General features: G+C 56.8%; 1 protein-coding gene across 9 annotated transcripts in view; it reads right to left on the bottom strand.

The window, feature by feature from the left end:
• B3GNTL1 (UDP-GlcNAc:betaGal beta-1,3-N-acetylglucosaminyltransferase like 1) overlaps positions 1 to 19,097 on the bottom strand; it is a 34,695-nt gene extending 15,598 nt beyond the window's left edge. For 7 of the 9 annotated variants that reach the window (XR_008425122.2, XM_053911060.2, XM_053911059.2 and 4 more), the window contains exons 1-6: positions 18,665 to 19,097; positions 17,472 to 17,588; positions 17,290 to 17,389; positions 13,085 to 13,149; positions 10,411 to 10,476; positions 3,637 to 3,732 (exon numbers count right to left, since the gene is read on the bottom strand). Coding sequence is in view for 8 of the 9 variants with exons in the window: in XM_053911060.2 (XP_053767035.1) it covers positions 3,637 to 3,732; positions 10,411 to 10,476; positions 13,085 to 13,149; positions 17,290 to 17,389; positions 17,472 to 17,588; positions 18,665 to 18,679 (459 nt within the window). In the remaining variant the exon portion in view is untranslated. Of the gene's footprint in view, positions 1 to 3,636; positions 3,733 to 10,410; positions 10,477 to 13,084; positions 13,150 to 14,974; positions 15,612 to 17,289; positions 17,392 to 17,471; positions 17,589 to 18,664 lie in introns of those variants that run through there. The other 2 variants (XM_053911061.2, XM_053911062.2) reach the window with 2 other exon arrangements.
• Between the last annotated feature and the right edge of the window lie 8,160 nt (positions 19,098 to 27,257).

Raw genomic sequence — 27,257 nt, forward strand, 5'->3', positions numbered from 1 at the left:
TAATTTGTTGGAAGACTATCTTTAGACAGATAACAAGTTTCCAGTATCCTGACATTTTAACATCCACATAGCAATGAGGATAAACTTTGATGTGGCGCCTGGATTTAACAGCCACAGCCGCGAGTGAAAAGCTTCCTTCCTCAGCGATGGCGCACAGGAGGCTGGCGAGCACCCCCTGCCCTAACGGGTGCGCCTTCGTGGGGACCCGCACCACTGCCTTCCCACGAGGAGGGGGAGAGAAGTGCTGCAGCCTGACCCACGCGGGGTGCGCCAGGTTTCGGGTCCCACGGGTGCGGACTGCTTAGAGTTAGGTGAAAACCGCTGAGCTCGGAGGACAAACGTCTCAGGAAAAGACACAGATTTCACGTGTTCATACAGATGGAGAAGCTCTGCCTGCACCTCAGGGCCCGATGGAGCAAGGGCGAGGGGCTGTCCCTTGTGTGCGCGGCACCCCGTCGTCTAAACTGGCCGGGAGTTACCTTGGTTTTGCTGAGTATCTTCAGGTGGGCATGTCACAGAGCACTCGGCCCTGAGGGCCCTGGGTCTTGTGGTTGAACCCTCACATTTCACGGAAGTAATACTGGGCGACAGGGGTCCCACCACTGGCAGAAGCCTTCGGGCCTCTGGGGCAGCGACTGGCATGCGGCACCGGCTCCATATGGACCGGGAGGGCCCAGTCAGGACCAAGACAGCAGTGCTTTCTCAGAGGCATGGCCGTAGCCCTCAGGGCCAGGACGCAGGAGAGACCTTCCAGGGCCGACCTGCCTCTGCTCCCCGACCATCGCCACTGCTGCTGACCCCAGTGTGGGCTGACCTCTCACCTCCACCCAAGGGCGTCCTCTCCAGCTCTCCTCTCTCTGGGGTCCTCCTCAAGAGGGAAGGAGCCCATGGTACTCCTAAACACATCACCATGGCCAGCACTTTTGTCAGCCAGCCTGGGACCAGGGTGACCAGTGCTGACGAGATGAGAAATCACACTCAGCCCTGGAAGGACAGCCGCCGCCGGCAGAGTCCCCGGCGGAGCTACCCTGACATCTGCCAAGACACACCACCAGGGTCAGAAGGAGCCAAGGTGGGTGTCGGAGAGCTGTGGCCTGGAGCCCACATGGAAGGAGGTGATGGTGGGGCCCAGGACTGGGTCCTCGCAGGGACAGAAAGAGACCCCAGGAATGAGGACACAGGCAGAAGGTGGCCTCAGGAGAAACCAGCCCTGTGGACACCTTGACCTTGGACGTCCAGCCTCCAGACTGAGGAATGAGTGTCCAGTCTGTCGGTCATGATGGCATGAGCAGGCGGCAACTCCAGGAAGCATGGACCCCAGAGTGGGGCGTGGAGGACGAAGGGGATGGGGCGCTTTCCCATCTGCCTCCTGTCTTAGTGCAGAGCCAGGCACCAGCGCAGGGCGTCGGCTCCCTCAGGGCCTGGCCGGACCCCCAGGAGCAGCCTCAGAGGCAGGGAGTGGCCTCTCCCCTGCTCCCTCCCATGGCTAAGGAGTTGCGGCTCCCTTGGGAGCAGCTCCCCACGGAAGGCCTGTCACAAGGACTCTCAGGGTGGCACAAGCCCCAGCAGTTCTGTGCAGACAGCTGCCCCTCCCCGTTCACCTGGAGTCAGCGCAGTGTTACCTGCACACACTCGTGGGCCTCTGCACCGTCAGTGTCTGCTCAGTTCAAACATCAAACCAAACGGTGGTCCTCACACCCCACGAAGGTGGTGGGTGTGGAGACTGAACACAGGCGCCACCTGGTGGCCATTCGTCTCCTTGGAACAGGGTTTCTGTAACTGAGATCATCTTTCAATTTATCTTAAGAAACTTCAGACTTTAAGGTCCCCTAACTTGCTAAAGAAAATCATTAGGAACATCCTACCTTCATTTTTTCTATGATGCATAATAACTCAGGCTTCCTGTTAGCCCTCGGCTCAGAACTTGTATTTCTGGCTGAAAATGTGCCTGCTGAATTTAAAGGTACTCACACACTTCCTGCGCGAGTCTCATTCTACCTGAAAATCAAACGCAGGTCAGGAGTCTGGCTCAGCAGCTTCACTCCCTCAGGTGATCTACCCCTTACTCGGGTCTCAGACTGGGCACCGAAGTGTCTTTCCAAAGGCCTCTCGGCAGAGCGGAGCCTGCCCCTCGCCGTCCAGCAGCATCCAAGTGCCCGAAAGCAGGGGACCTCCGGGCAAGACACCCCTTTGAAGCTCTTGCAGCCCTCTGCTGAGTCAGCTGTGATTCTTTGTTCAGGAAAACACACAAAAAAACCGTGAGTGCGTGTCCTGAGAAAGTGCCTGTGAGTGGGAGGCCCATGCCTGACCCAGGAGCCCATGGCTGACCGCTGGGTGGAGGAAGGACCAGGAAGCATGGGTGCCTGTTCTCCACATGGCATGGGGCTTGACAAGTCCCACCTATAGGTGAGTGTGCCACCAGAGCCCTCAGCAGTGTGTTCTAGTCTGGACCACGCAGGTTTGATGGTTCAGAGCCACGTGCTATGTCCTACAAACAACGCCAGGACTCACAGAAGACGGTGCAGCTGACCCACCTGAGGGGGCCGCACACCCCACACACCAGGCTGGGCAGCCACCTGGCACTCACAGAAGGAGGTGACTGTCGGAGAGCGAAGCCTCGCACTCCCAGAGCCTGTCAGCTGCAGACAGCAGCGGTCCGACCCAGTGGTCACAGCTGCCTTTGTCCCTCCGGGCTGCCACCAGAAAGCCCTGTGCCGGGTGACGGGAGGTGAGTGGCAGCTGCACTGACCTAGCACACTGCCCTGAGGCTGTAGGAGCAGGGGGAAGACGCACCAGCTTCCCTGCTCCTCAGCTGCTCTCACCTAGGAAAGGCTGTTAAGGGACATTCGCCTCAAAATGTGAGAAGTGCGCCCAGATGCAGACACGCGGCATGTGAGCCCACGGGCTGTGGACAGGAGTGGAAGCCAGTGATGCAGCTTTGGGAGGCAAAACCCAGCGACCAAGCCTCAGACAAACATGGGGCCAGCAGGAAGGGGTCGGTCACCTGCATCACCCCCAGCGTGTGACACAGGAGGGCAGGAATGTGCGTCCCAGGCTTGGCACACTCAGGGCCTTCTCCGCCTGGCGGTGTGTTCAGTGAGCTCAGTGTCTGAGCCACAGCCACGAGAAGCTCTCATTTCAGATGCTAATTACCACACAAACCATTTGGTTATACCAAGATTTCTGCTTTCCAAATTCAGTTTAGGGGAAAGCGTTTCTTTAAGTGGCAGGGTCACAGGAGCCACTGTGTGGGAACCTCTTGTTAGAGCCTGCTGCATCCTGGTGGGGTGGCGGGGCTGCCCCGCTCCTGCCATCTGTCCTGGCCACCCCAAACCCCTCACAGGTGGCTTCCAGTTTGATTTCAGCCCACGCCTCCTTGCAGCTCAGGGTCAGCGGCTGACCACCTGCGGACCAGCCCCCCAAGATGGTGCATCTCCCTCCCAGAATGGCCCTCTGGCTCCGCCTCTTTCCCAGGCATGCTCCTCTGAAATGCTACCCCTTTCCCCACTGAGCACCGGGAACCCTGGAGGTAGGCAAACCAGGTGCCGAAAGGGTAAGCCACACCCAGGCTGTCAGCATTAAGAGGCTCGCTCTCCAGGGAGGCCTTGGCCGACTCCCAGACTGGGAAGCAAGTACCTGTGTGAGAAGCTGGTCGGACGTCAGCTGGTTAATCCAACGCGTGTATCGTTCCGTGGAGTTGGGGGGCTCTCTCCTCACCTGGCAACCTATGATCTGTGACACAAAAGGAAGTCACCATGAGTTCCTGTGAGCATACCCCTGCATGTCTGCCGCTCACCTGGCATGAGCTGGCACCTCCCGGCTGGGTTAGGGAGAGCTTCCTGAGTGAAGGGGAGGAGGGGCAGGCAGGGCTATGCTGATAACCCTGCACTGGACGACCCTGAGCTATTTGTGGCTTACTCGTCACAGATGACGCTTCCCCGTAATGCATTCAAATTCAAGTGACCGACATTCAACTTCAAACATCCAATTATTTCCAGAAATGCTCTTCTTGAATCTTAACTCAGAGCAGACATGAGCAGGTCACCACTGCACCTCTGAGGCAGCGAAACTGACCAATCCATTTCTCGCCCCCTGAAAGCAGGAACCTCTAAACCAACAAGAGCCGCAGTGCTTAGAGCTCACTTCCCCAGGGGGCCGGCAGCCTTCTCGAGGCTGCCAGGCCACCTGATGGGCGCTCAGCACCCCTGGAGAAGCCCTCAGCTGCATACCTCCCTCCCTGCGCTAGAAGCCTGGCCCTGCCTCCAGCAGTCCACACGTTCTCCTCCCCTCCGCACGCTGGCCTCGCACCCCTGACCCTGACCTGCCCCCCGCAGCATCTGGAAATCTAGGGGGGCCGCCTGTACTGCTAAAGGATCTGCATGCTCACCCCTGAGGTGGTTCAGGCGGGTCTGGAATGGGCTGTCCCTGCCACCGCTGTCGAAGGCAGAGAACTGAGCCCTCCTCCCGTTTGTGGCTGGGGGCAGGCAGCTGGGGGGTGTCTGCCCCCTGGTAAGGTCCCAGGGCCCAAAGAACCCCTGCAAGGATCTCACAGAGCCCCCACGGGCGTTACGCCAACATCAGACTGCATGTTGCACTGTCGTCACCTCGCTGACCAACGAGGAGCCAGTAAGAAAAACCAGAGGGGTGAGTATGACAACCTCCATTGCCGGAGGGGCGCCTCACTGAATGCACCGGAAGTCTCACCACTAACACGTAGCAACCAACTGATACTAACGCAGTTGTCCCGTGAGTCTGAGACGGGTGTGCTTGCTTGCTGTTCCTGTTGTTGGGTTTGTTATTGTACTTTTTGGGGGAAACTGGTGGATTCACGTACAGTGAGAAAAAGTACAGAGAGATCCGTGTGCCCTCCACACGGTTTCTCTCATCGTGAAAACCACAGTGCGCGGCCACCCAGGAGCTTGGGGACACTGAGGGTCCCAGCACAAGGCCCTGCGGCACCTTCACAGCCAGGCCCAGCCCTTCCTTCACCTGCAGCCGTGTCTTTCCAAGAATGCTGTATGAACGAATCGTGCCCTATGCAGCCTTTGGGGACTGAGTTTTTTTTACTCCACAATCCTCTGGAGATTTGCCCAGGCTGTAGTAACAATAGTTTATTCTTTTGGCTGAAAAACAGTCCACACTACAGACAAGCCACAGTCTGTTTCACCTGCTACAGGACGTCCACACGGTTCCAGTTTGGGGCTGAACGTAATTAAGTACTGTCAATTTTCAGTCGCACCACTAGTAAGCACTGTCGGTCAGCTGTAAGCATTCACAGTCGGGTTTCTGTGTGAACACGAGTCTTCGTTTCTCTGGGATGAATGCCCAGGAGTGTGACTGCCGGGTCACACAGTAGGTGCATGTCTGACTTAAGAAGGTGCCAGACTGTCCTCCAGAGTGGCTGCACCGCTCACCCCACCCCCAGCACCCTCGCCGGCATCAGTGGCATCAGCTGTTATCAGTGACAGCGTCACATGTCAGTGCTGGCATCAGTGTCATGGTGTTTTTCAGTGTTCGCCTGTCTGACAGGTGTGTGGTGATACCTCGCTGTGGTTTACTCTGCAGCTCCCCAGCGGCATGCACTGTTAACCCTCTTCCCACGGGATTATCGGCCATCTGCCCGTCCTCTTTGGTTAAACGGCTTTCATGTCTTCTGTCCACTTTCTGACTGCAGTCAGACACAACTGGCCACAGGGGTGGGCGTCTTACACACTGTTGAATTCTGCTTGTGAGCCTCTCCGACACCTCTCGGCAACACTCGCCGAAAGTGCTGTGAGTCAGAGTGGCTCTGGGGTGTCCACCCTGCCCCGTGTAAGTCTCCGCCACACCCCGCCTGACATATTTCTGACTGTGTGTTGCATCGACCTTCTAGTCTTGCCCACACTGGCTTGCACTTGGTTGCTGAACTGAAAAGATTTTGAAGGAAAAAGTTGATCAAAAGCAGTGAGGGAGGAACCCTTCATTTCAAAGGAATTCCCAAACATGAGGCAAAGGGGCTGAACTTCCATAACAAAGACCAAGGCCGCGAGCCCCAGGACCACTGTGTCACCGACAGCTGCCCGGGCATGACAGGCCAGCCTGCTGAGTGCAAGCCAGCCCCTCTGAGAGCTTCGTCTCGCTGGACTGTGCGAGCCACAGACAGGCTCCTTCTGAATGGGAGCAGACTCCGCCGTTGCCGCTGATGAAGGCTGGAGCCACGCTGGGTGGGTGTCCCATCGAGGAGGACGGTTAGGTGGGGATCATGGGAACCTGGCACTTCTGAACCACAACTCTGAGACAGAGTCACGGCGAGCATGGTCCATGAATGAAGACGTGGAGGAGGTTTCATTCACCCTGACAACTTCTTAAAGGAACACCGGCCTGGAGCCCAGGGCAGCCGGAGGCAAACCACACAGACCCTTCTCCCTGAAGAGGCACCTGCGGTGCACACCAAGCACTTCGCCTATGCCGCCTCCCAGGGGACCCTGCCTGTCTGCTGCAGCTGGTGCCCAGCATGCTCTCTGGTGATGGCACGGGGGGAGGGGGGAGGACACACACCAACCCTTTCACCCTACACGAGACCTCAGGCTTCAGGGCAAAGGCCACTGTGCTCACCAGGCTCCGGGCACGGCCAGTGCTCAGAAGCAGGCTGAGTGAAGCCTGGGGCCTGTGCTTCCTCGTCCGCAGCCCGGGGCACTGCAAAGACAGAGGTTCCTGCCGCCACCACCCCGCATCCCCTCAACTCGGAGCCGCCTGGCAGGGTGCTCCTGAACCTGCTGTGGAGACAGAGCTCCCTGGGGACTCGCGGATGTCAAGAATGTCCCACACAAGGCCCATCTGGCCCAAGGCCACAGCGGAGGAGTCATCAGCCTGTGCTGGAAGCGCCCCAGGATGCCGTACACCTTGGAAAAGTGTCCCCTCCACACCAGCTCCTGTCCCTCAGCTGGCCTCTGCTCAGGAATTTTCAGTACACGGTGGACGAATGCCACAGTGGGAGCTGCCTAGGGATGCCCCCAAAGTTCTGCAGAGAACATGCAGCTAGCTGCACCACATGGAAGCTGCCACCAGGGGCCTTTCCTTCACAATGACATGGTTTTCTTTTAACTTGGCCTTAAAACCAGTGACCAAGGGCAAGCATATGCTTACCATTCATTTCATTCTTTCCAAATTATGTAAATGATATAATTCACAAAACCACTAACCAGCAACTGTAAATTAAGATTTTTGTAGATCATGATTTAAAAAAAAATCCGACCCCACAGTCATGACCTCTCTAAAGCACTCTGTTCCAACACAGCTGTGAAGCTGCCCATGGTCCCCACTGGACGCCCGCACTGCAGGGGCCCTCGGGTGCGGCGTCAGCGGCCACTGCCCGGCCTGGAGGACCCGCAGGAGGAGGCAGCTTCTCTTGCAAGGGAATCTGGTTAGAAGGGTAGCAGAAAAGCTTTATGCCAGGACTTTATAAAAATGCAAAGCAACGTAGTTTTAATTAAGTTAATGATGAACTGAGACAGCCTTCCTTTCTTCCAAATTCTTTGCGTGTCCCTAGATATCATGGTACATTTGAGCCTATGTGTGTGGAGCTGCCCAAAATAACTTCACTAATGAGCCAATCACGTCTAACTTTTTTCAGTATGAAAATGAAAAAGGTGAAAACAACACACCTGAAAGCATCTCTCTCCCCAAAACGTGAACACTGGTAACAGAACGCTTTGGCGGGTCCAGTGTGGGAACCGCTTCAACACGTGGGAAGTGCCGTGCGGCAGTCACTGGGCCCGACCACGCGCGCCGCAGTGAGGGGGGGCTCTCCCAACCGCTCGGACGTGCGCTGCACTGGCCTCCTGGTGGGGCGAGACCGTGCGTGCACAATCGTACTTCCCCGGCTCACACGAGGCAGGCGCCGGTAGAAGCACAGACAGCTGGTTCCACAGTTAGTTTGCCCGTCAAATGCAACTCACACCTCGGAGACACTGGGCTGCTCCTCTGGGCTCTGGCCACCTGTGACACTGTCTCACCCGTAAGGGCCAGTGAGAGAAACGGCTGCAAGTCTGCAGATGTGACCTGTGAGCAGGAGGCCACCTAGGACGTCTTCCTGCTCCCTTCCCCTTCCCAGCAGAGGAGCCCAACCACGACACCTTGTTTGTGCGCCTCCTCTCCCCGTCTGCATCACTGAGAAACCCCGTCCACACCTCTGGAGGCCGGTTTACTGGCCTCCATGGAGGATCTGATGATACCTGAAGACCCGGGGTCCTGCAGATTCAAGGTCAGGCCCACTGCCCAGAGCTGGACAATGTTCCCACGTGGTTCCCAGGAGAAGCAGCTACCTGTCTCAACACCGTGTGTCCAGGCACGTGCTCTGACACCTTTCCCCACTGGGACGTGAAGGAAGGAAACCGCCAGACTGGGAACATCGGAGGAGCCTGACTGCGGAGCCTCAGGGTCCATCTCTGCACACGCTGTGGCTCTCAGGCTTTGCTGGCTCATGACCTTTTCAGAATCTGGTGGGAGCCACAGAGCTACATCGGGGTACCTGCTGCTACTACGAAGGGTCCTCATGTCCTCTCAGCTTCCACGCCTTGGGGACAGGCCTGCTGGCAGTCCCCCACCTTCCTGCACTCTGGGCTCCAGCTCTGACCTGGGCTCACTGGCCACAAGCAGCCTCCACCCTGTCCTGGTGAGGTTCGTGTCCTTGGGGGATACTGCTGTTGACGGTCACTCAAACACTGACCTGTGTGCTCTGGGAAGGGTTCGTAGACATGGCCACAGTCTATGACCACTGAGTCTGGGGGAGGCCGTCCCGGGCGACATGCCCTGCAAGGAAGCTGTGGCAGCACAGAGACTGCACGGCTGCCTTCCCACCACCCCGGCGCTGAATGCTACAGCAACGACCCCTCACCTGGCACTGGGCAGGCTGCTGTGGGGAGGCTGGAGCCCCGGCGTGAGTTCTTGGGGCACTAGCCCTGTGTCGTGGCTGGTTCTTCCCTCCTCCTGCACCCCCATCCCATTTACATCCCCTTCACTCGGAAACCACTTCCTGAGCACACAGCTAACACCCGAGCACCGACTGGATGCACGTCTTTCATCTGAGACACAAACCAACGGAGACGGGTCCCGCTCCCGGGAACTCCTGGTCCAACAGGTGGATCCCAGGCAGCGCAGGCACACACGAGGCTGGCCAGGTGCGGAGCAGGGGCACTGAACTCCCCAGGGCCAGCAGACCACGGGTGATCCGAAGGGACGATGCAGGACTGGCGCCCCGCAGGCGGGCAGAAGGGGGCCAGCCAGGCCTGCGGGGCGGGAGCTGTGACAGCAGGGCCCCGGACTGGGGGGAAACGCGCACGTCCACAGAGCCCCAGGGCAGAGCAGGGTGTGCAGCTGGGACAGTGGGCACCAGCCGGTCGCCGATGGCCCTTGGGGACCTGCTACTGTGGAGCTCAGGGGCCTGTTCCTTCGTGGTCCGGGGAGGGCATGTCGACCCCTGGAGTCAAACACACCCCATATCGGGAGGATCAGCAGACTCAGCAAGGCGCACGAGAAGGAGTGCGACTACCTCCCTATGCAGGGCTCCCTTGGGGCGGTGGGCGCACATGGCCACTGAGGAGGGAGCCCTCAGCAAGTGCCCAGGACGCTGGGTCCTGGAGAAGCTGGCTCAGGGCCACCTGGGAAGCTGCTCTAATGGTGAGGAGAGCACAGCTGAGGCCATCTGGGTGGCAGGAGGGTTTCTTGAAGCCGGGAGCTGACACACAGCAGCTCTTGGCCTGTGTCCTCAGGTCCAAGGTGCACAACTTCTGAGACACTGACTGGACACAACAGAAGCAGACCAAGAAGCCCTCTGTGCCCGTCTGAAAGCAGCAAGTGCTGCCCAGAACAAGAGGCGCACCCTCCTTCGCAGGAACCCCCTGCGGTGTCTGCAGACCTTCGCCACAGACGCTGCCCTGACCCAGCTCCTCCCACCTGGAGGCAGAACCGGAATTTAACAAGCGGATTTGATATACTTGGTCGATCTGTTCAAGGCTGTGACTCAGCGTGTATCTCCAGAGAGCCACTCAAGCAAAAGTCTGCATTCTAGATGGTGAGGCCTTCTGGTGAAAGGAAACTCTTTGTAGAATCACCGAATACGACAGACAAAATATCTGCAGTTAAGAATCGATGATTTTTTGACGGTGAGCAGCGGTTCAAAATTGTGCCCTTGTGTGAACAGTTCCCGTCACTACCTTCCTACCCTTCCCTAAGGAAACACTACCGTATCAATACTGCCCGCGAGAACCTGCACTCTGAGTGTCTGTGCGTGGATTTCTCACAGTTCCAGCCAAACGAAGTGGTATCAGTACTAAACAGGTCTCTTCACACAGAGAAAGGTAAGTAAATAGAAGGCTGTAAGGGCCATGCTGTCAGAGGCAGGAAAGCACAGAACCAGACATCAGCACTTACGCTTGCCGGGTGCTGCACGGCCGCTTCCAGCTGCAGCCTCACTCTCAGCGGCATCATCACGTCGTCCTGCAGGGAGGAGCCCACGTTAACTCACGGGAAGCACCAGACAGACAGGAAAGGAACAGCAAAGCGGGAACCAGACCAGAAAGGCACTTCGGATGCTCCCCGGCAGCCAGACCCTGGGGTCTGCCTGCAACTCTCACGGCACAAGCGACTGGAGGCCTGGCCGGGGGCGACAGGGGAGGGGTGTCACCGCAGAGGGGCACCGTTTGCAGCGGGGTGGGGAGGGAGTGGTCGCAGCAGAAGGTCTGAAGCACCGCCACCTCCCTTCTTGTCTCAGAACGTCCTGTACTCTCCAGCTTCCGGCCGGAGCAGCCCACCGCGAACAACACGCTTCGCAGTGGAAGGGGTCAGCTCTCTGTTCTGAGATTGGGAAGGAGACAAGGAGGGCCAGGCTCATGACTTCTGCTTAACAAACTACTGAGACTTAAGTTAAAAAAAAAAAAAGGAAATAGGATTAGGAAGAGGGAAGAAGACTGTGTACACAAATAATCCAAGAGAATCTACCCAGAAATATTAGAATTAAAAGTGGATTTAGTGCCCTGGCCGACGCGTGCGATCCCGGGTCCCGGTGCGGGTCCCCAGTCTGGGTGTGTGCGAAGGCAACTGCTCACTGCTTCTCTTATCGATGCTTCTCTCTCTCCCCCTTCCTCTCCCCGCCCCCCCCAAAAGCAGATCAAAATGCCCTCCAGTGACGATAAAAAACAATAATGATAAAAAGTGAATTTAGCAAGGTTTCTGGATACAAGATTGATAAGTTAATTTCTTCACATCTACAAAGTTTTTTAAATGCCATGTATCCAAAAAACATCAAATAACTTTCATATATCGTTGGTGAGAATGTAAGATGGTGCAGCCACTTTGGAAAACATTCTGGTAGTTCCTCAAAATGTGAAACAGAGTCACAGCGTGACCCTGGTCACACACCTAAGAAGAACGTTTACCCACACAAGAACCTGCACAGGCCTGTTTGTAGCAAAAACTGTCTGTATCTGTGGAAGCGCTGATGGGCCACGAGGGTGTGAAGCAGGCCCCAGAGCAGGATCTGAAAGGAGGTGCCGGAACAAGAGGGACACCTGAGTGTCCTGTGTGCGAGAACAAGAACTCTGAGGAGTTTTAGCCTAAGAAAAAACGAGGGGGGATGAAAGAGACCAAAGCAGCAGGACAGGAAACCGCAGCCCCGGCTGGGGCTTTGTTTTCAAGAGCAGCGCTGTTTGTGGGCAGTTTCAGGGTGCCTGCTGGCACACGCACCTCATCTCCCCAGGCCCCCACGTGCAGGAGACCCTGCGCACGGCGGTAGGTGGTCAGGAGATGGAGAGAAGGTTCCTGTGTGAATCAGTTCAGCACAAGCAGAACCTCTGGCCACGCCCGACCCTGACAAGGAAAACAGTGGTCCCCAAGAACTGCACTGCACCGAAGCCTGGGAGCCCTGCACCCCAGGCCCAGGGAAGGAGACCGAGGCAAGACTGAGTGCAGGCGGGCGTTCTTCAAGTGTGCCTGAAAGTCCTCACAGAGAAAGCCCGTCGCTGAGTGCCCACGGGACGCGCAGGCACGGATTCTTCATTCACCGCTCCACCGCTCACAGTCATTCGTCCTGTTACTACAAATCTTTAATAACAGGTACAGTAATCCCTCACACAGATCCGCCACACCCCCCTTCACTGTCACCCCACTAGCCCACACGGTTTCGTTCCCCATTTCCCGTCCCGCAGAGAGCGCTGGACGCCTCTCAGAACCTCCGCACTGCCTGCGCGCGTGGTCCGGGGCCCAGGGCGGAAGACTTGCAGGGTTCTCGGACACCGTGCACAGGGACGCTACCGCCAGGACCAGTTCACACTTTCCAAATGCTGTCTGCAATTTTGAAAACTTTGTTAATTGGTTTTTAAAAGTAGTGTGTCACCAACTTAATTAATTTGTTTCATTGCAAATGATTTAAAATTTTCTGCAGTTGGTCATTTGTACATCCGCTTTTGGGGAAGTCCCTGCTCCTACCCTTTCCTATTTATCACCACCCATTTTTCTTTGTGTTTGCCTGTCAATTTACGCAGATTATTTATTCTTAAGGCTATTACTCTTTTCTCTGTTTATCCTCACCTGTGGACATTTTCATTTGCTTTTTTAGAAACAGAAAAGAAGGGAGAGAGAGAAACACCGATGAAAGACTGGTTGCCTTTGTACGCACCCAGACCGGGAATCGGTGCCCCAACCAGGAACTGAACCCACAACCTTCCGGTTACGGGACAATGGGCCAGCCACTGAGCCACACAAGGGCAAGGCTATTAATCTTTTAATTAATATAATACTTAATCTTTTAGGAATTATATTTGTCACCATCTTCCTATTTTATCCTCATTCCTGTTTATGTGGTTCTCTTCTATGTAATTCTGCTTTTTCATATAACCCTATTTATCAAAACTTAATAAACTCATTCAGGGCTATGGTAATTAAATGGCAAACACCTATCAACTTTAACTTTTAAGTCTGATCATAATATATTAGAATAATGATTTTCAAGACCCACACTAAAATGTAAGATTAATTAAATGATCTTATTTTATCATCTAACCAACATATGTGTGTATATATATTTAAAATAAGACAATAAGTTACTTACCGCATCCAAAAAGCAAAGATAAGACCCTGAGCTCTGTGCTATTGCTTGATTTTTAGAATATCCAACTGTTTAAAAAGAAGAAAAAGCATGTTACAATTCGGTTTTCAGTGGTATTCTCTTTCATAAGGCTCAGTGCAGTGTGCACCACAGGAAAGCTAGGAGCGCTTCGCACGACCAGGTGGGACCTCAGGTCGGCCTTAGGAGGAATGAAAGGGAGGAAAACCTCACCCCACACGTAGTGGCTGAGACAAGCGCAAAGCTGACCCACGAATGGTCCACCAGCACCAGTGTATGAAAGCAGGAAATGCTCACTGGACCTGGGGGATAGTTTTTAAAAAACAAAATGAAAATGCCCCTGAATGGAGTGCTTGAGAGGGTCCAGACAGGAAGGCTTTCTTGAAGGCCTCGGCTGACAAAAGGCACGACGGGGTCGGCGGCGGCAGGGGTAGCATGCACGTACGGCCGGTCGGCGCCAGCTCACTGAACTTGGTTGGCAGTTGTCTGAGCACATTTTCTGCCGTAAAGTGCGGTCACTGCAGTGTCAACGTCTGGACGTGGGCACGCCCTACGACCCAGCAGCTGCACGGGCCCCACAGAACACGGTCACCGAGGACGAATGGAGAAGCTGCCCGTGCACCACCGTGGGAACAGGCTGTCCTGGGCCACATGCAGTGCAGGTGATACAAAGGAGGCCAGCACAGTGGCAGACATTTTGTGGTGACATTGCATAGAGCAAGGCAGCAGATTCACCTGTGCTATTAGGAACCAGGAGAGTGGGTGCACCTGGGGAAAGAGGGGTGACCGCAGGGGCATAGAGGGCTCCTGGGGGCCAGAAACGTCAGCTCATCAGGTGCTAGTCACATGCTGAGTTCAGTTTGTGAGAATGAACTGAGCAGCAGTTTTGACAAGTGCACTTTTCTGTATGGACGTTTTATACATATGTGTATTTTTAAACGTTTGTTGACTTTAGAGAGAGAGGAAGGGAGGCAGAAAGAAAAAACATCGATCCGTTGCCTCCTGCATGTACCCTACCCGGGGATCGAACCCACAACCCAGGCGTGTGTCCTGACGGGGAATCAGACTCCCCACCCCTTAGTATGTGGGACCGCACTCCAACCCACTGAGCCGCACCACACAGGGCTGGGTGTTATATTTTACTAACTGTCTTTAGAAACCCTTGCCTTCAAAGAGGTTACAAATGAGCTGGAGAAGAGAGTACAGAGATTACCTGTGGTTAAATGCCACATGAAACCAACAGGAAAAACGACCTACAGGGGCTTCTCAAGAGGATGCATGTTTGGGGCAGAGGGAGGCACTCGAGGCTGCTGGAGTTTAAACAGAGCAAAACCAGTGCAGAGCACACACTCTGAGGGGTGCACCAAGGGAAGGGCACGCGGGAGCCCCGGCTGCCTGGGCTGGCGTGGGCTGAGGAGACAGGCCCGCGGAGGGCACAGACGTTGACACTGAGCAGGCTAAGCCTGGGTGCTGAGGGCAGGCAGGGATGGAGGAGGTACTCAGCCCCAGAGGAAGGGGCTGAGGGGACTTCTAGGGGCACAGTAACCATTCTCCCTAGAGGAGAGGTTGCTGACACCTGAATCGTGTTAACCACAGTTCCAGATGTGGCACCACCAAGAAAAGTCACACAAAGCAAAAACGGGTGTGTTCAAAGTGAACAGAGCAAATCCCTCAGGTGCTCAAAACCAAGACAACCTGGAAAAGGGTGGAGGCCCCAGGGGACACTAGCTAAGTGTTTGCTTCAGGCCACACCCAAGGTGCTTCTGGCTTTACCACGACAGCACCTGTCCAAGGTGGGAGAGGCTGGCCCCTCCCTGGAGCCCCGAAGCCCAGCACCCTGCAGCAGGGGAGTGAGGGCCACTACTGGCCACTCACCCTCGGGTCATTGAAGGCGGACCCAGATCCCTACTGTTTTCACACAGGGGAGCAGCCTAATCTCAAGCGTGAATCCTTGAGCTCGGCCCACCCCGAGGGTCAGCGGAGTGGTCCTGGTTTCCGCAAACTGCCGGGATAGTGAGGCAGAGAAGAAAGTGCCCCGAGGCAGGCAGAGCGCCTGGCTCCCGACCCTGGGGTCCGATCGGCAGCTGTGGCCAAATCTCAGTCATGGCTGGAGAGCAGGGCAAGCCCCAGGAAAGGCCTTGTGGGAACCAGACAGAAGAGCAGCACGTGGAAAATGAAAGCGAGCAGGAGGCTTTCCGCAAGCACATGTAAATTAGCCGGAGTTCTGTTCAGAGTTGCTCATTAGAGTTGGGTTTTAGAAGGAAAATATCAAACCCAAGAATTTGGGTCACGAAGGAAAACGTCGCTCACTGAGGAAGCTGGAGGTTTCTCACAATGAATCTTCTGTTTGGCAAAGACCGGGAATTTGCTTTAATATTATTGCCCTGAAGAAAGTCAGATGTGTGTGCCAGGGCCTGACGTGTGGGGAGGCCGGACCCTTTGTGAGGGGAGCCGGTTGTCATGGTCACAGCCGGAAAAACTCAGGCCAGTGCGGCAGCGACATTCCTCACTCCTGGAGAGAAGAGGGAGGGATTGTGTTTATTTTGACTTTAGCAAGTGACCACATTATGAGAAATGTTTTCCTCTATTATGGTAGGAAATAATAATAAATGAATCTGAATCCAATTACAATAGCCCAGCATTCCTGAAAATTGACACTTTGGATCTCTGTTGTATAATATTTTCTATCCTTTTGAGAAAATATTATTATAGGTAAACAGTCCTTTCAGACATAATCAAACTGACTCCGTTTCATGAGTGAGTGATACAGAGCCCACCTTGCGCAACGTCAGAGCGACAGCAGAGGACTCCGCTTCTTCACGGCGTTCCAACGGGTCTGCTGTCCCTGACAGGTCACACACAGGGGTGGTGTGGCTCACGTCACAGCGAGCCCATAAAAGGTATTACGTGAAGGGCAAAACACGTTCTTATTTATTGGCCTTTTTTTTCCTTCTCCCCCCACCACCATCCAGAGAGTGGGGGCGGGGGGAGAGACAGACTTGTTGATTCTTGCACGTGCCCTGACCAGGGGTTGGATCCACAACCTGGGAGCATCGGGATGATGCTCTAGTCAACTGCGCCACCCAGCCTTGTTCTTAAGTTGGAGATTAGACAAGCAGTCGCAACAGTTATCAAAATGCCTTCAATGTATTCTCATTCAACTACAGAAGATGCAAAACATATTAAAGAATACTTAAAAATACTCATACTATGTGCCGGCCAGCGTGGCTCAGCGAGTGGAGCGTCGTCCCACAGACAGAAAGCTCTGTGGGTTCAATTCCCAGCCAGGGCACCCACCTGGGTTGCAGGTTCTGTTCCTGGTTGGGGCACATACAAAAGGCAACCAATCGATGTTTCCCTCCCACTCTTTCTCCCTTCCTCTCTCTCTAAAGGCAATGAAAAAAATGTCCTCAAGTGAGGATTAAAGAAAAAGAGAAAGAAAATACTCACACTCATTTTTTAAAAACAACTTGTTTATATACATTTCAGAAACAACTTAATATAGATGTTTTACAATAACTGATATAGAAAAATTTTTAATTATAAAAAGTGGATGAAAGAAATTAAAAAGACGTGGAAAGACATTCTGTGTTCATGAACTGAAAGACTAAACGACAATACTCCCAAGTTGATCTAGAGATTCAGCGTAAGCCTTATCAAAATCCCAATGGTCTTCTTGCAGAAACAGAAAAACTGATTCTAAAATTCATATTAAATTGAGCCCTGGCTGGTGTGGCTCAATGGACTGAGCACCAGCCTGCGCACCAAAGTATCGCTGGTTCGATCCCCAGTCGGGGCACAGGCCTGGGTTTCGGGCCAGGTCCCCAGTAGGGGGCGCGCGCGAGGCAACTACACACTGATGTATGTTTCCCTCTTTCTCCCTCCCTTCTCCTCTAAAAATAAATAAATCTTTAAAGAAACTGGACAAAAATTTTTCTAATGTCGCAAGAAAAAAACTTTAAGAAGTAGAGGTGACCAGTAATAGGTACACCAGAAATAAAAACACCCAAAGCTTTTAGCCGGGCGGAGTAAGTAAAGCACTCGCCGCGGCAGAAGACTAATCCGTCCCGAAGGAGGAGACGCACGGTCTCCGATCAACACACGTCTTACTCGGCCGGACGCTCCCGGGCAGGATCTGAACTGCGCGGAAGCCGGTGCGAAACCCCCGTCGCGGCGGAACAGTAACTGACCTCCACGGGGCGAGGGAGAGTCGTGCCCTCCAATGACCACCCGGATCCCGGAACCTTCCAGCGTCGCTTTCCACTTTTCAACGATCGCCATGGACTTGTCCTGAAAGCAAGAGGGGCCTCCGGTCAGGGCAGCTAGACCACGACGGGCAGGGGGCGCATCAGCGGCGGAAGGTCCCCTGTACCTTACTGGCGTCGTTGAACACCGAGAGCTCCATGGGGCCTTCGAAGTCCTGCTGCAGCACCGACCGCAGGCACTCGTCCAGCCAGGGCTCCGCGTCGTGCACCGGGAGGATCACAGACTGGAATTCAAGGAACCGGGTCACCTCCTGGAGGCGCGGGGGGGGGAACCGAGCCGCCCGCCCGTCCGTCCGCGCTCTGGCCGCGCACCGGCCCAGCCGGCTTGAGGCTCCGGGAGGAAGAGCTGCGGTACGCCGCGCCGGGCGAGCTCTCGAAGCCCTGCAGCCTCCATGATGGGGTACACTCCCCTCAAATGGTCTTTGGGATGCTTTTGAAGGGGAAACAAAAATCTGAAAGGCACCGAAACTGTTTCCAGCTCAAGGCCAACTTCCTGTTTTCCAATCACTGGTCCGAGCACCACCGTTTTGGTTCAAACAAGCATCTGCGCACCTTCCAACCCCGTCACCAACGTAACCCACTGGCCCTTCCCCGGGTGGGGCACGCATTTTCAGTGGCCCTGCGACCAAGAAGCCCTCGGAGAGCCGCCCGCGCAGCTCTGTGGGGCGCCCCATCTCCCCTGGCTCAGGGCCGCAGCGCGGCGTGTCCTTTTCGGGGCGAGCCCGGGTGAGACAAGCATCTCTGAAAGGAACCCCGACGGCGCACGAAACGCCCGGCTCCGGGAACGGTACCGGCGCGCGCGCGCGCTCGGCACTACGGGCCCCCGCGCCCGGGCGGGCACGCACACGTGCGAGGCGCGGACACCCGCCAACGCGCACGAGGACGGGTGCCGCAGGAAAAGCCCTCCGTGCGGAAACGGCTGTGCGAAGCTCAGAGTCGACTGTGAAGATACAATCCTGTCACGTCTTCCGCCGAGGCTGACCCACCGCGTGTCGGCCGCAAGGCGCTCCCGTCTACTGCCGAATTTACTTCACTTTGGAATCATTTTTTCAAGAAAAAGAAAAATAGCCTGTCTACTCAAGATCTACGATACGAAGCGTGACGTGAGTTTCTGTCAGATGGGCCGGACTGGCCCTGTACGCTCGCAGGCCGGTGCCGGCGGCTTTGGGCGGAGACCCTCCCCGGCCAGCCCAGAAGTGGAGGGAACGCAGACCCGGAGAGCGGACGAAGGACCGAGAGGGGACGGGCAGGACGGGCGGGTACAGGGCAGAGGGCGGAGGCCCGCAGCCCGGCCACCTACCACTTGGGTCTCCATGGCCGCGCTCCTCCGGACGCCCCGCCTACGGCGCGTGCGCGGGGGCGGGGCCGAGGCGGGCCCGCCTCTGATTGGCACAGAGAGACGTCGATCTGGCAGTGCGGGCGGAGGCCGAGCGGGGCGTGGAGAGGCGCTACCTAGAGCAGCTGGAGGACGCGGGACCGCGCATCCGGGGGGCCGTCGCAGCGTGGGCTTTTGGCCCTGTGGACCACGGTGCCCGTAGTCTTCTGCGCTCTCGTCCCCTGGAAGTCTTCTCTCCCTCAAGTGAGGGAGTTCATCAACTCCGAAGTCCTCAGTAATGTGTCACGAAAGCACCAGGGTGGTGGGGAAGGCGCCACGCTGTGCGGATGGTTCCGACTTAAAGTCCAATCCTTCGTGGGCGGGGGGCGTGCAACCCTTTGAAAAAGGTTGTATGTGTAAAGGACGCAAGTGACATGTCATCTACACTGTTTGACCTGACTGAGGATGCCTGATGTCCAAGGAAGGGTTCTGGGGAGGTGGCACCCAGGAGGGCGCCCTGTGCCACGTGGACACAGTGCTCTCGGCTGAAACGCCTTACCCCCCTGCTCAGCAAGCACCCGACACCCGTGGCCCACCCGCTGCCCTGCACCCCGGGGTTGCCACTGGTCCCGGAGGCCTCGTGCGGGGAAGTTGCCCTCCCCCTCCTCCCGCAGTGGACAGGGCTCTGGGGCGTGAGCCAGGTGGTCCGGTGCCAGGGCCCACGGGAGTGAGACAATGGGACCTGCTGTGACAAGCACTGTGGTGCCAGCACACACTCCGGGTTTGTCCCAACCCATCTGAACTGATGAGCAAGTTCATAGCCATCGCTGCCAGGACAAATCGTTTACTGCTCCCAACTAGAATTAAGTGCCAATCGTTCTGCAAGCTAACGATTACGACAAAGCCCAACTTCTGTTTTAGACATCCCTTCAAGGGTAATTTTTCCTTAAACTGCGTCACTATTTGCAAAGCCTGTTGTTTCACGTTGAAGCTCTTAGGTCAGACGAGTAGAAACAGCCTTAATCTACAGTGGGGCAGGAGCTATCTGAGAGTTCTTTTCCAAGGACTAATGTTCTCCGGGGTGTTGTATCAGGAGTAGCTTCATTTTAAATGACTTGGTGAAAAGTCACATTGTAGCTCCCAGGACCATGGTGGGGGTAGCTTCAGAGCTGGGGCCCCAGTAATCTGTGGGAAGAAGAGACTGGGGTGGGGGTGTCTGGCACCCCACATCAGGTGTCACAGTTGGGCTTGGCTGCTTGCGTCTGGCTTTCTGTACTTCTGCTGTGAGAAATTTGATTTTCACTGTGTTCTCCTTAATAAAAATTTGGTTAGAATGTGCATTTTGCAAACATTCCGAATGCCAAAGGGCTCTTCAGAAATGCAGTGCTGGGTCTGGGCGTGGGCCTGAGACTATTCCCTTCACAGCAGGAAGGCTCTCAGCAGGGACTGGGCGCAGGGAGCGACGTGCCCCTGGGGAGGGACCAGGAGGATGTGATTGGGTGAAACGGTGAACAAAGAACACCTGAAGGGAAATTGATGCAAAACTCCCACGGCCCACTTTCGGTTCCCGGGTGACATTTCTCTGTATTTAAGATGTTTTTTAATGCAGAATGTTTAGTGATACTGGCTGTATTCAGAAGACTTGGTACCACCAGCCAGGGCCTCTGGAGTTTGAAGCTGCTCCACAGGCCTCTGGTGATGCTGGTACAGGAGGGGAAGGTGTGGCTGGAGGACACTGGGCCCAGAGTCAGAACGGGTTTGCCTTGAGCGCATCCGCGAAGCGGAGGTTCAAGCTTTAACAGCTGCCACGTGGGCCCTCCAAGCAAGCGTCCGGTGCCAGTTTCCTGACGGGGTAGACCCCTGAGAGCTCTGGTGGGACCTTCCTGGGCAGCAGGGGCTGCTGGGAGGACCAGAGCCACCTACTGTGGCAGAGGAGAGCACCCTCAGATTTTGGGAGACCAGCTACCCGTGGTGGCCAGAGCACCCCGATAATAATCTGTTCACAAGGGAGCAGCCAGCTGTCTGTGTGCTTCTGTCTGACATGTACAGAGGTCTCTCTTTGGTTTTTTAAAGGCTAGTTGAGACTCACAGGGTTGATTTAAGAAGCCAGAGCTGGATGCTACCAGCTGAGGGAAGTACCGAGGTTCCCGTCACAGGAAGCATTTAATTAACAGTTGAGAAAATGTGTAGTGTGGATTGATGGGGAGAGAGCAGAGCCTGAGTCCAGGCCTGTGCAGTGAGGGGTTTGTTCCCAGGAAGCTGAGGGAAGGGGAGTGAGGCAGGGAAGGGCAGGGGCCAGCACCAGAGTGCTCTGTTGAGGGGGTCCCCGTCGTGGTCAGCTGGAGCGGGGGCCCTGACCTCCCCAGAGCCCTGGAGACTTTTCTGCCCGAGTGCGAAGGAGAAGAGCCTTTGCCTTTGGGCCTGTCTTGGGGGTGGTCCTTTGGGCACTTGCTTTCCTGCACTTCCAGGTGGCAATGGCAGGGCCCACAGGTGTCCCCAAGCCCAGGGTGTGCAGCCAGCTGTAGGCCAGGGGAGGCCTCCCCAGAACTGTGTGGCCTTGGCACCGGGACCCAGAGCGTGGGTCGGGCTGAGCATGAGGCCAGAACGGCAGGGGACGAGACAGCTGACGCGTCCCCTCCCGTGGCACGTTGCACAATGAGAGTGTTAGCTGTGGAGTGATGAAGCCAACTGCTCTCCAAGTTCTGGGTGACTTACAGGTAGGTGACAGGTGCCTGTGGGAGCTGCATGTGCAGGCCAGCAAGGCATCTTCCTCCTAAATATTCACGGGACCTGTCACCTGTGGGGGAAAGGGCTCACCTGGTCCATGTCTGACAGAACTGGGAGGAGGAGTGAGGAAGCCAGCGGTTTTAGGGGTGACCTCAGCCCTTCTCCTGAGGCCTCATGGAGGGCGCTAGTGCTGCTGATGTCACTGTCAAAGCCGGGGGCCCCCCAGGGGCCTGGCCAGGTGTTAGTGAGGGCCCCACCTCAGGCCACCTCAGAAGCAGGGTGCACCACGGGTCTGGGGCCAGCAGTGGATCCCTGCCCGACGGGCCCCCTTTTATGGGGCAGAGTGAGCATTTGGGGGACACAGGAAGGGGAAGACCAGCTGTCCCTCCCTGTGAGGAGCCGTTGGAGCCATCAGCCCAGAGCCTGGTCTCCTGCCTCCAGGGCCAGCCACATGCAGTGACGCCACCACTCACAAGGCACCTGGGCCCGGAAGGCCGGCAGGACTCTGGCCCGGTGACAGGGGAATGGCTTCTGACCGCCTCCCTGAACCCTGGTTTTTGTTGGGAGATAGCCCTGCATGAATCTCTCACCCGTTTCCCCAGTGACCAAGAACGCAAAGGCCTGGCCGCTGGTTGCCTGGATAGTCAGGTGAGCAGCAGGTGACATTGCCCTCTCCAAGTTCTGGGTGACTTACAGCTGGAGGAGTTGCTGTTTTGCTTTCTGGCTTCTGTGAAGCTCAGATCCTCTTCTGCCATGCAGCCTTGGAGGTACAGCGTCCCTCTGGAATGGGGCCTTGGGGACCCCCACTCCACTCACACACACTTACCCTCTGGTCTGCTACTGTGAGCTATAAACTCATTCCTCTCCGGCCCAGGAGCCTTGTGCCTCCTGTTGGCACAGGGAGAACAGAGCGGGCCACCTCGTTAGCTTGAAGTAGAGCGGAGCCTCCAACCCTCACAGTCTGGAGGGCAGGGCCCTGCCCTTATACCTGCCCGCTGCCCACCTGCCACCTGGCACAGACACTGACTTGGGCAAGCAAGCTCACAGGCCCTGCACCTCTCACCCTGGCACCTCAACCCCCCAGTGTCCATTCATTCACCTGGGGGAAGGCAGCTGTAGACATTGCCGGGTTGCTCACCCAGCAGCTTCCACACCCAGAGCTACGGCGGCACTGGGGGAGGGGGGCTCAGGAACAAGCGGAAGAACAGGAGAAAGACGGAAAGAGAACCAGGGTGATTTGCCCTGCAACCAAATCTGGAAAGTAAGAGTGTCTACACATACATCTTGCTAGAGACCGTAGAATATCAAAATATCCCAAACGTTCAGAAGGTGTTTTAACTCAGCTTCGCACGGTAAGTACGAGGCTGCCAGTCACCAGGTGCATATCGTGTGAAATCAACTGCTGGTTTGGACCGTGTGGTGGCTTTGATGATCAGATCAGTGAAGTCAGGTGATGATCCAGAGTCCCCCAGAATTTACACCGTGCCGTCCCATGGCCCACGGGGGCGGCTGCAAACCAGGGCCCCTGCCACCTCCAGCCTTTACCTGCCTGTTAGGGCTGCAGACCCTCTGTAACACCGGGCAATTCCTCAGAGTGTGTGGCTTCCAGCTTCTCTTGGACCGCATGGACCTCAGGGCTCACACTGTCCCCTCCTGGGGTCCCCCGTCCAGGTTGCAGCTGGCCTGTTGCTGGTCAGAGGAACCCCTGCTGGCCTCTCGCCCACCACCACCTCCGTACCCATTTGCCCTGCAGCTGTCTCTGTGAGGAGTTGGCATCGCTTCTGCTCTCATTTCAAAGCTTTTGTATACTTTGAAAACGGACAGGACCCTAGGCAAATAGGAGGACGTTTAATTTTTTAAAAATAAACACTGTAAGACAAAAGTATGTTATGACACGTGTTTTGAGGACGCAGCTGCCCACCATGCCCACTGACAGGACTCTGCTGCACGGACGAGGGACGGTGAGGGCAGAACGAAGAACCCGCCAGGCCGGGCACTCCCAGGCTTTGGAAGAAAGGAGGGTCTGGCCCTGCCCCCGCTGCTCCGGCCGGCTCGCTGCTGAGTCTGTGCCCCGAGCAACCGTTCAGCACAAGGTTGAACCATTGGCCTTGAGAGTTCATCTGCTCCACGCCTGCCACAGCAGATTAGCCAAGAAGGTCTGCAAACCTGTGGACATCTGTAGATCGTGCATCTGCTCCTGGAAACCAGAAGCGTCAGGGATAAGCCCCACGCGGGTGCTCGGGGAGTTTCAGGTTCCTGGCTGCAGGGTGGTGGCTGCTGAGACTTGAGATTCGCAGAGAAGAGGAACCAGCACAAGACCTTCACAGAGCGGGTGGGACTGGACCCATGGAGCCACGAACCACGGAAGCATTTGCACGTGTGGCCCTCCCAGCAGTCCCTTTGCTGTCCAGCCAGGAGTGACTGAAACTCGCAGAGCCTGCTCCCTGGCTGTGAAGGGAGGGGACAGCAGCGGGGGGTGGGGGGGACACAAACCCGCCTGTGGGCTGCCAGGAAGGGGTGGCTGAGTTCCAGGGTGTTCATCTGTTACCCCTCACAGGATGGTGTCCATGACCCCTGACAGAGGGACACCCACAAGGACCCAGGCCAGGGCTTGCTCAGCACCCTCCTCCGGTCCCTTCCCACCCTGTGGACTCTGTGAGCCCCAGGGCATCGAGTGCCTGGACCTCCAGCGACTCCCGGTCTCAGGTTTGTGGGGGACGAGGGGCTCACAGCCCCCACCTCACTGCACACTGACCAAGTATGTCAATTGCGTTTGGTCTGGCTGCCCAGGAGGTCTTCAGGTCAACCGACCCTTCAAACCCCTTCTCAGTGAGACAGGCCGCAGGTAAAGGCCTCTTAGCCAAGAAAATCGTAGCTTTTGTCCTTCTGGGAACAAGGTGGGGTTAGGTCAGGGCAGCTCCGTGGTCACCCAGGGCCTAGGGGTGTGGACGTCACCGCCCGCTCTGTGGCTGAGAGACGGCCGTCTGGGGAGAGTCGCGGTTATTTTTGCTCTTTGAGGTTTAGTACTTCCTGATCGGACGTCTTTGGAAGTACAGGAAATGCGCGGGTTTAACTCAGGGAAAGTGCCCCTGAGAGCCCCCTTCCGCCCCTGGGAGGGCACTTTCCTCCCGGGCGGCGGAGAGCTGAGGCCCAGCCTGGACAGGCGTTGCAGCTGCCTTGCCGGCCTCCTCGGCAGCCCTCCCCAACCCCACATTTCTCAGAAGGAAACGGTGCTCGCAGTTCCCCAAGACGGGGATTTTTCTAGAAATGGTCCGAGGCGTGCAGGGTCCGTGGAAATCACATGTGCGAGCAGGAACGTGGAAAACAGAACGGGAGAGCAGCTCTATGCCAATCTCGGGGGCTCCTGAGGTCGCCTTGGGGGGCTGCCCTGAAAGCCTGGGACACGGGCGGGGCTGGGAACCCAGATGTGAGCCGGCCCTGCCCACTGCCTGCTGCTGCTCGGAAAGCCGGGGCAGGCCCTTTCTCGGAAGGATCTGGACACCGTGTGGGCTGTGCGGCCTTTCCTTCTGCAAAGCTGGTCTGGCTCTGGCCCCGGGAGAGCCGACCAGGAGTGGGCTGGGATGAGGCCCTACTTCCCCCAGGACCCCTCGATTTTCAACTCTGCTCCAAGTCAAGCCCCGTGATGGGTCTGGGGGCTGGTTCTCACTCCAGGGAGACAGACATTGCAGAGAAGGAGGTGGGGTGGGTTGTCTGCAGAACGTGGCCACACGTGACCCGAGTGAGGGCCGTGCGGAGCAGACCCCCACCGCCAAGGGGTGCCGTGCACACATCCTCCCTGAGGACATTTCGATCGCCGGAGGGCCCTCAGGTGAACATCTGCTGGAGCCAGAGCCCTTTGGGGGTTCAGAGCCTGTCGAGCCCCGACTGTGTGCAGTTGTCGGGTTGGCGGGCAGGGGCCCGAGGCCGAGCCGGGCACACCTGCCCCAGGAGCTGCAGCCAGCCCTGCCGCCCAGCCTGGCCATCAGCACCAGCCTGAGGACGGCAGCTGGACTCCCTCTCGGAGAGGGCGCAGCGGGGAGGGCGCAGCGGGGACCGGGCACAGGCTCGGTGGACCCTGTGTGCACCCCGCCTGTGGCCCCGGGTCCAGGGCCCCAGACGGCCTAGAAAGGGTCAGGAGGGACTGCGGCATGGGCAGGCTGGGCGGTCGCCAGCAAAGGAGACTGGACATTCAGAGGCTGGTCACCCAGGGAGATGGCAGCCGCTCCGCCCGCCCTCGGCTGGACTTGAAAGAAGTGAGAACAGACAGAATTCAAAGACGCCAACAAAAGGGCTTCCTGTTGACAGCACCAGACTTTAACTCCTTTCTCCTCCGCACCCGCGCTGGCGCCGGGGCCGGCGCTGCATCCCCGAGGGTGAAGCGCCAGGCACGGAAAAGAAAGTTGTGAAGTCGGCTCCCAACTCTGCAACTTGCTCTTTAAAAGTTGGGTTTGAAGCCCAGATCCTGCCCTGCCGGCACCGGCACCGGCCTCGCGGTCCCTGCAAGCAGCTGCGGATTTTTGGGATTAAAGATGAAACAGCGCCGTGGAGGCTCTGGACTCAGTTCACTAAATCCCATGCAGACTCTCCACACGCACACACATGCCCACACGCACACCCACAGGTGTGCACGTGTGCACACACTTGCTTGCACACACGCACCTGTGGCACCAAGGGAAGCCTGGGAAGTGCGGCCACTGTGGGGCAGGCCTGAGGGACAAGCAGAAACCCCTGCTTTTTCTCTCAGGACCTTGGGGACAGCTGACGTGTTTTCAATGGTATACTTACTTTTATAATTAAGAAATATGGTTTAAAGCGTTTTCATTAGCTCCCGAGGCTCAGTCACATCTTCTCTGCCTCACTTTCCCTGCCACACACCTGAGGCTGGCAGGCAGGTGGCACCCCAACAAGTATACGTGGCGGGTGCAGGGCCCCCAGAACGCACCGACCTCTCCGCGCTCCAGGGTAAAACAGGCGCCAACAGTTTCTAGCGGCAGCCGCTGCTGCTGGGGGGGCAACAGGTCAGGTGCGGACGGGGGAGAGGACAGAGTGGGGGAGGGAAGATGAAGAACCTGTGTGTGTGCCTCCCGGGCCCCCCTACGGCCCCTGCAGGGTCCACGCTGTGGTTTCATCAGGTCCATCCACAGATGGGGAGAGGCCGGATCGACGCAGAGTGGGCTTCCCCAGGTGACACTCAGGATGTGCCAGTGGGTCAGGCGGACGTGGCGTCTTTCTCTGCCACTGACCTTCGAGCAGCACTGAATCTGCGGGGCACAGCCATGAGGCAGAGCACCCAGGACCCGCTGCCCAGCCTCCCCTGCTCTGGGCCCCACGCAGCACCAGCACCTCTCAAGGTCACTGAGTACATGGGCTAGAGTAGCGTAGCCAAAGGGAAAGGAGTCACCCCCAAACGGGGGATGGCCACCAGTCTTCAGACCTCTCTCTGGTTGTGGGTGGGGCCAGGGCAATGGGCCTTCCTTCACCCGCTCACGCCTGGCCCCTGGGAATTTCGCAGAGGTAGGAAGCCCCTGGATCTTAGTTCCATTTATTTCTCTGACATGCAAAGACCACCAGGCAGATCAGAAGAGCTGCGCTGCTATTCAGCAGTGTCATTCAGCGTGACGCACCGTGCAGCGAGGGGCCAGTGGGCCTGACGTCCTGTGGAAGGGTCGGCGGTCAAGGTCTCTGCGGACTAAACGGTGACTCGGGCTGGGGAGCTGGCGTCCCCCAAGGCAGGGCGGGGAAGGCGCCTCTCTGGCCTCACCAGCTCCCAGCAAACTGCTCCTGGTGAGAAAAGAGCAGTTTCCAGACGGAGAGCTGTGTGCCAGGTGCCAGCGGTGCGTTCATTCACTCT

The sequence above is a fragment of the Desmodus rotundus genome, chromosome 9, assembly GCF_022682495.2.
Source record: "Desmodus rotundus isolate HL8 chromosome 9, HLdesRot8A.1, whole genome shotgun sequence".
NCBI lineage: Eukaryota > Metazoa > Chordata > Mammalia > Chiroptera > Phyllostomidae > Desmodus > Desmodus rotundus.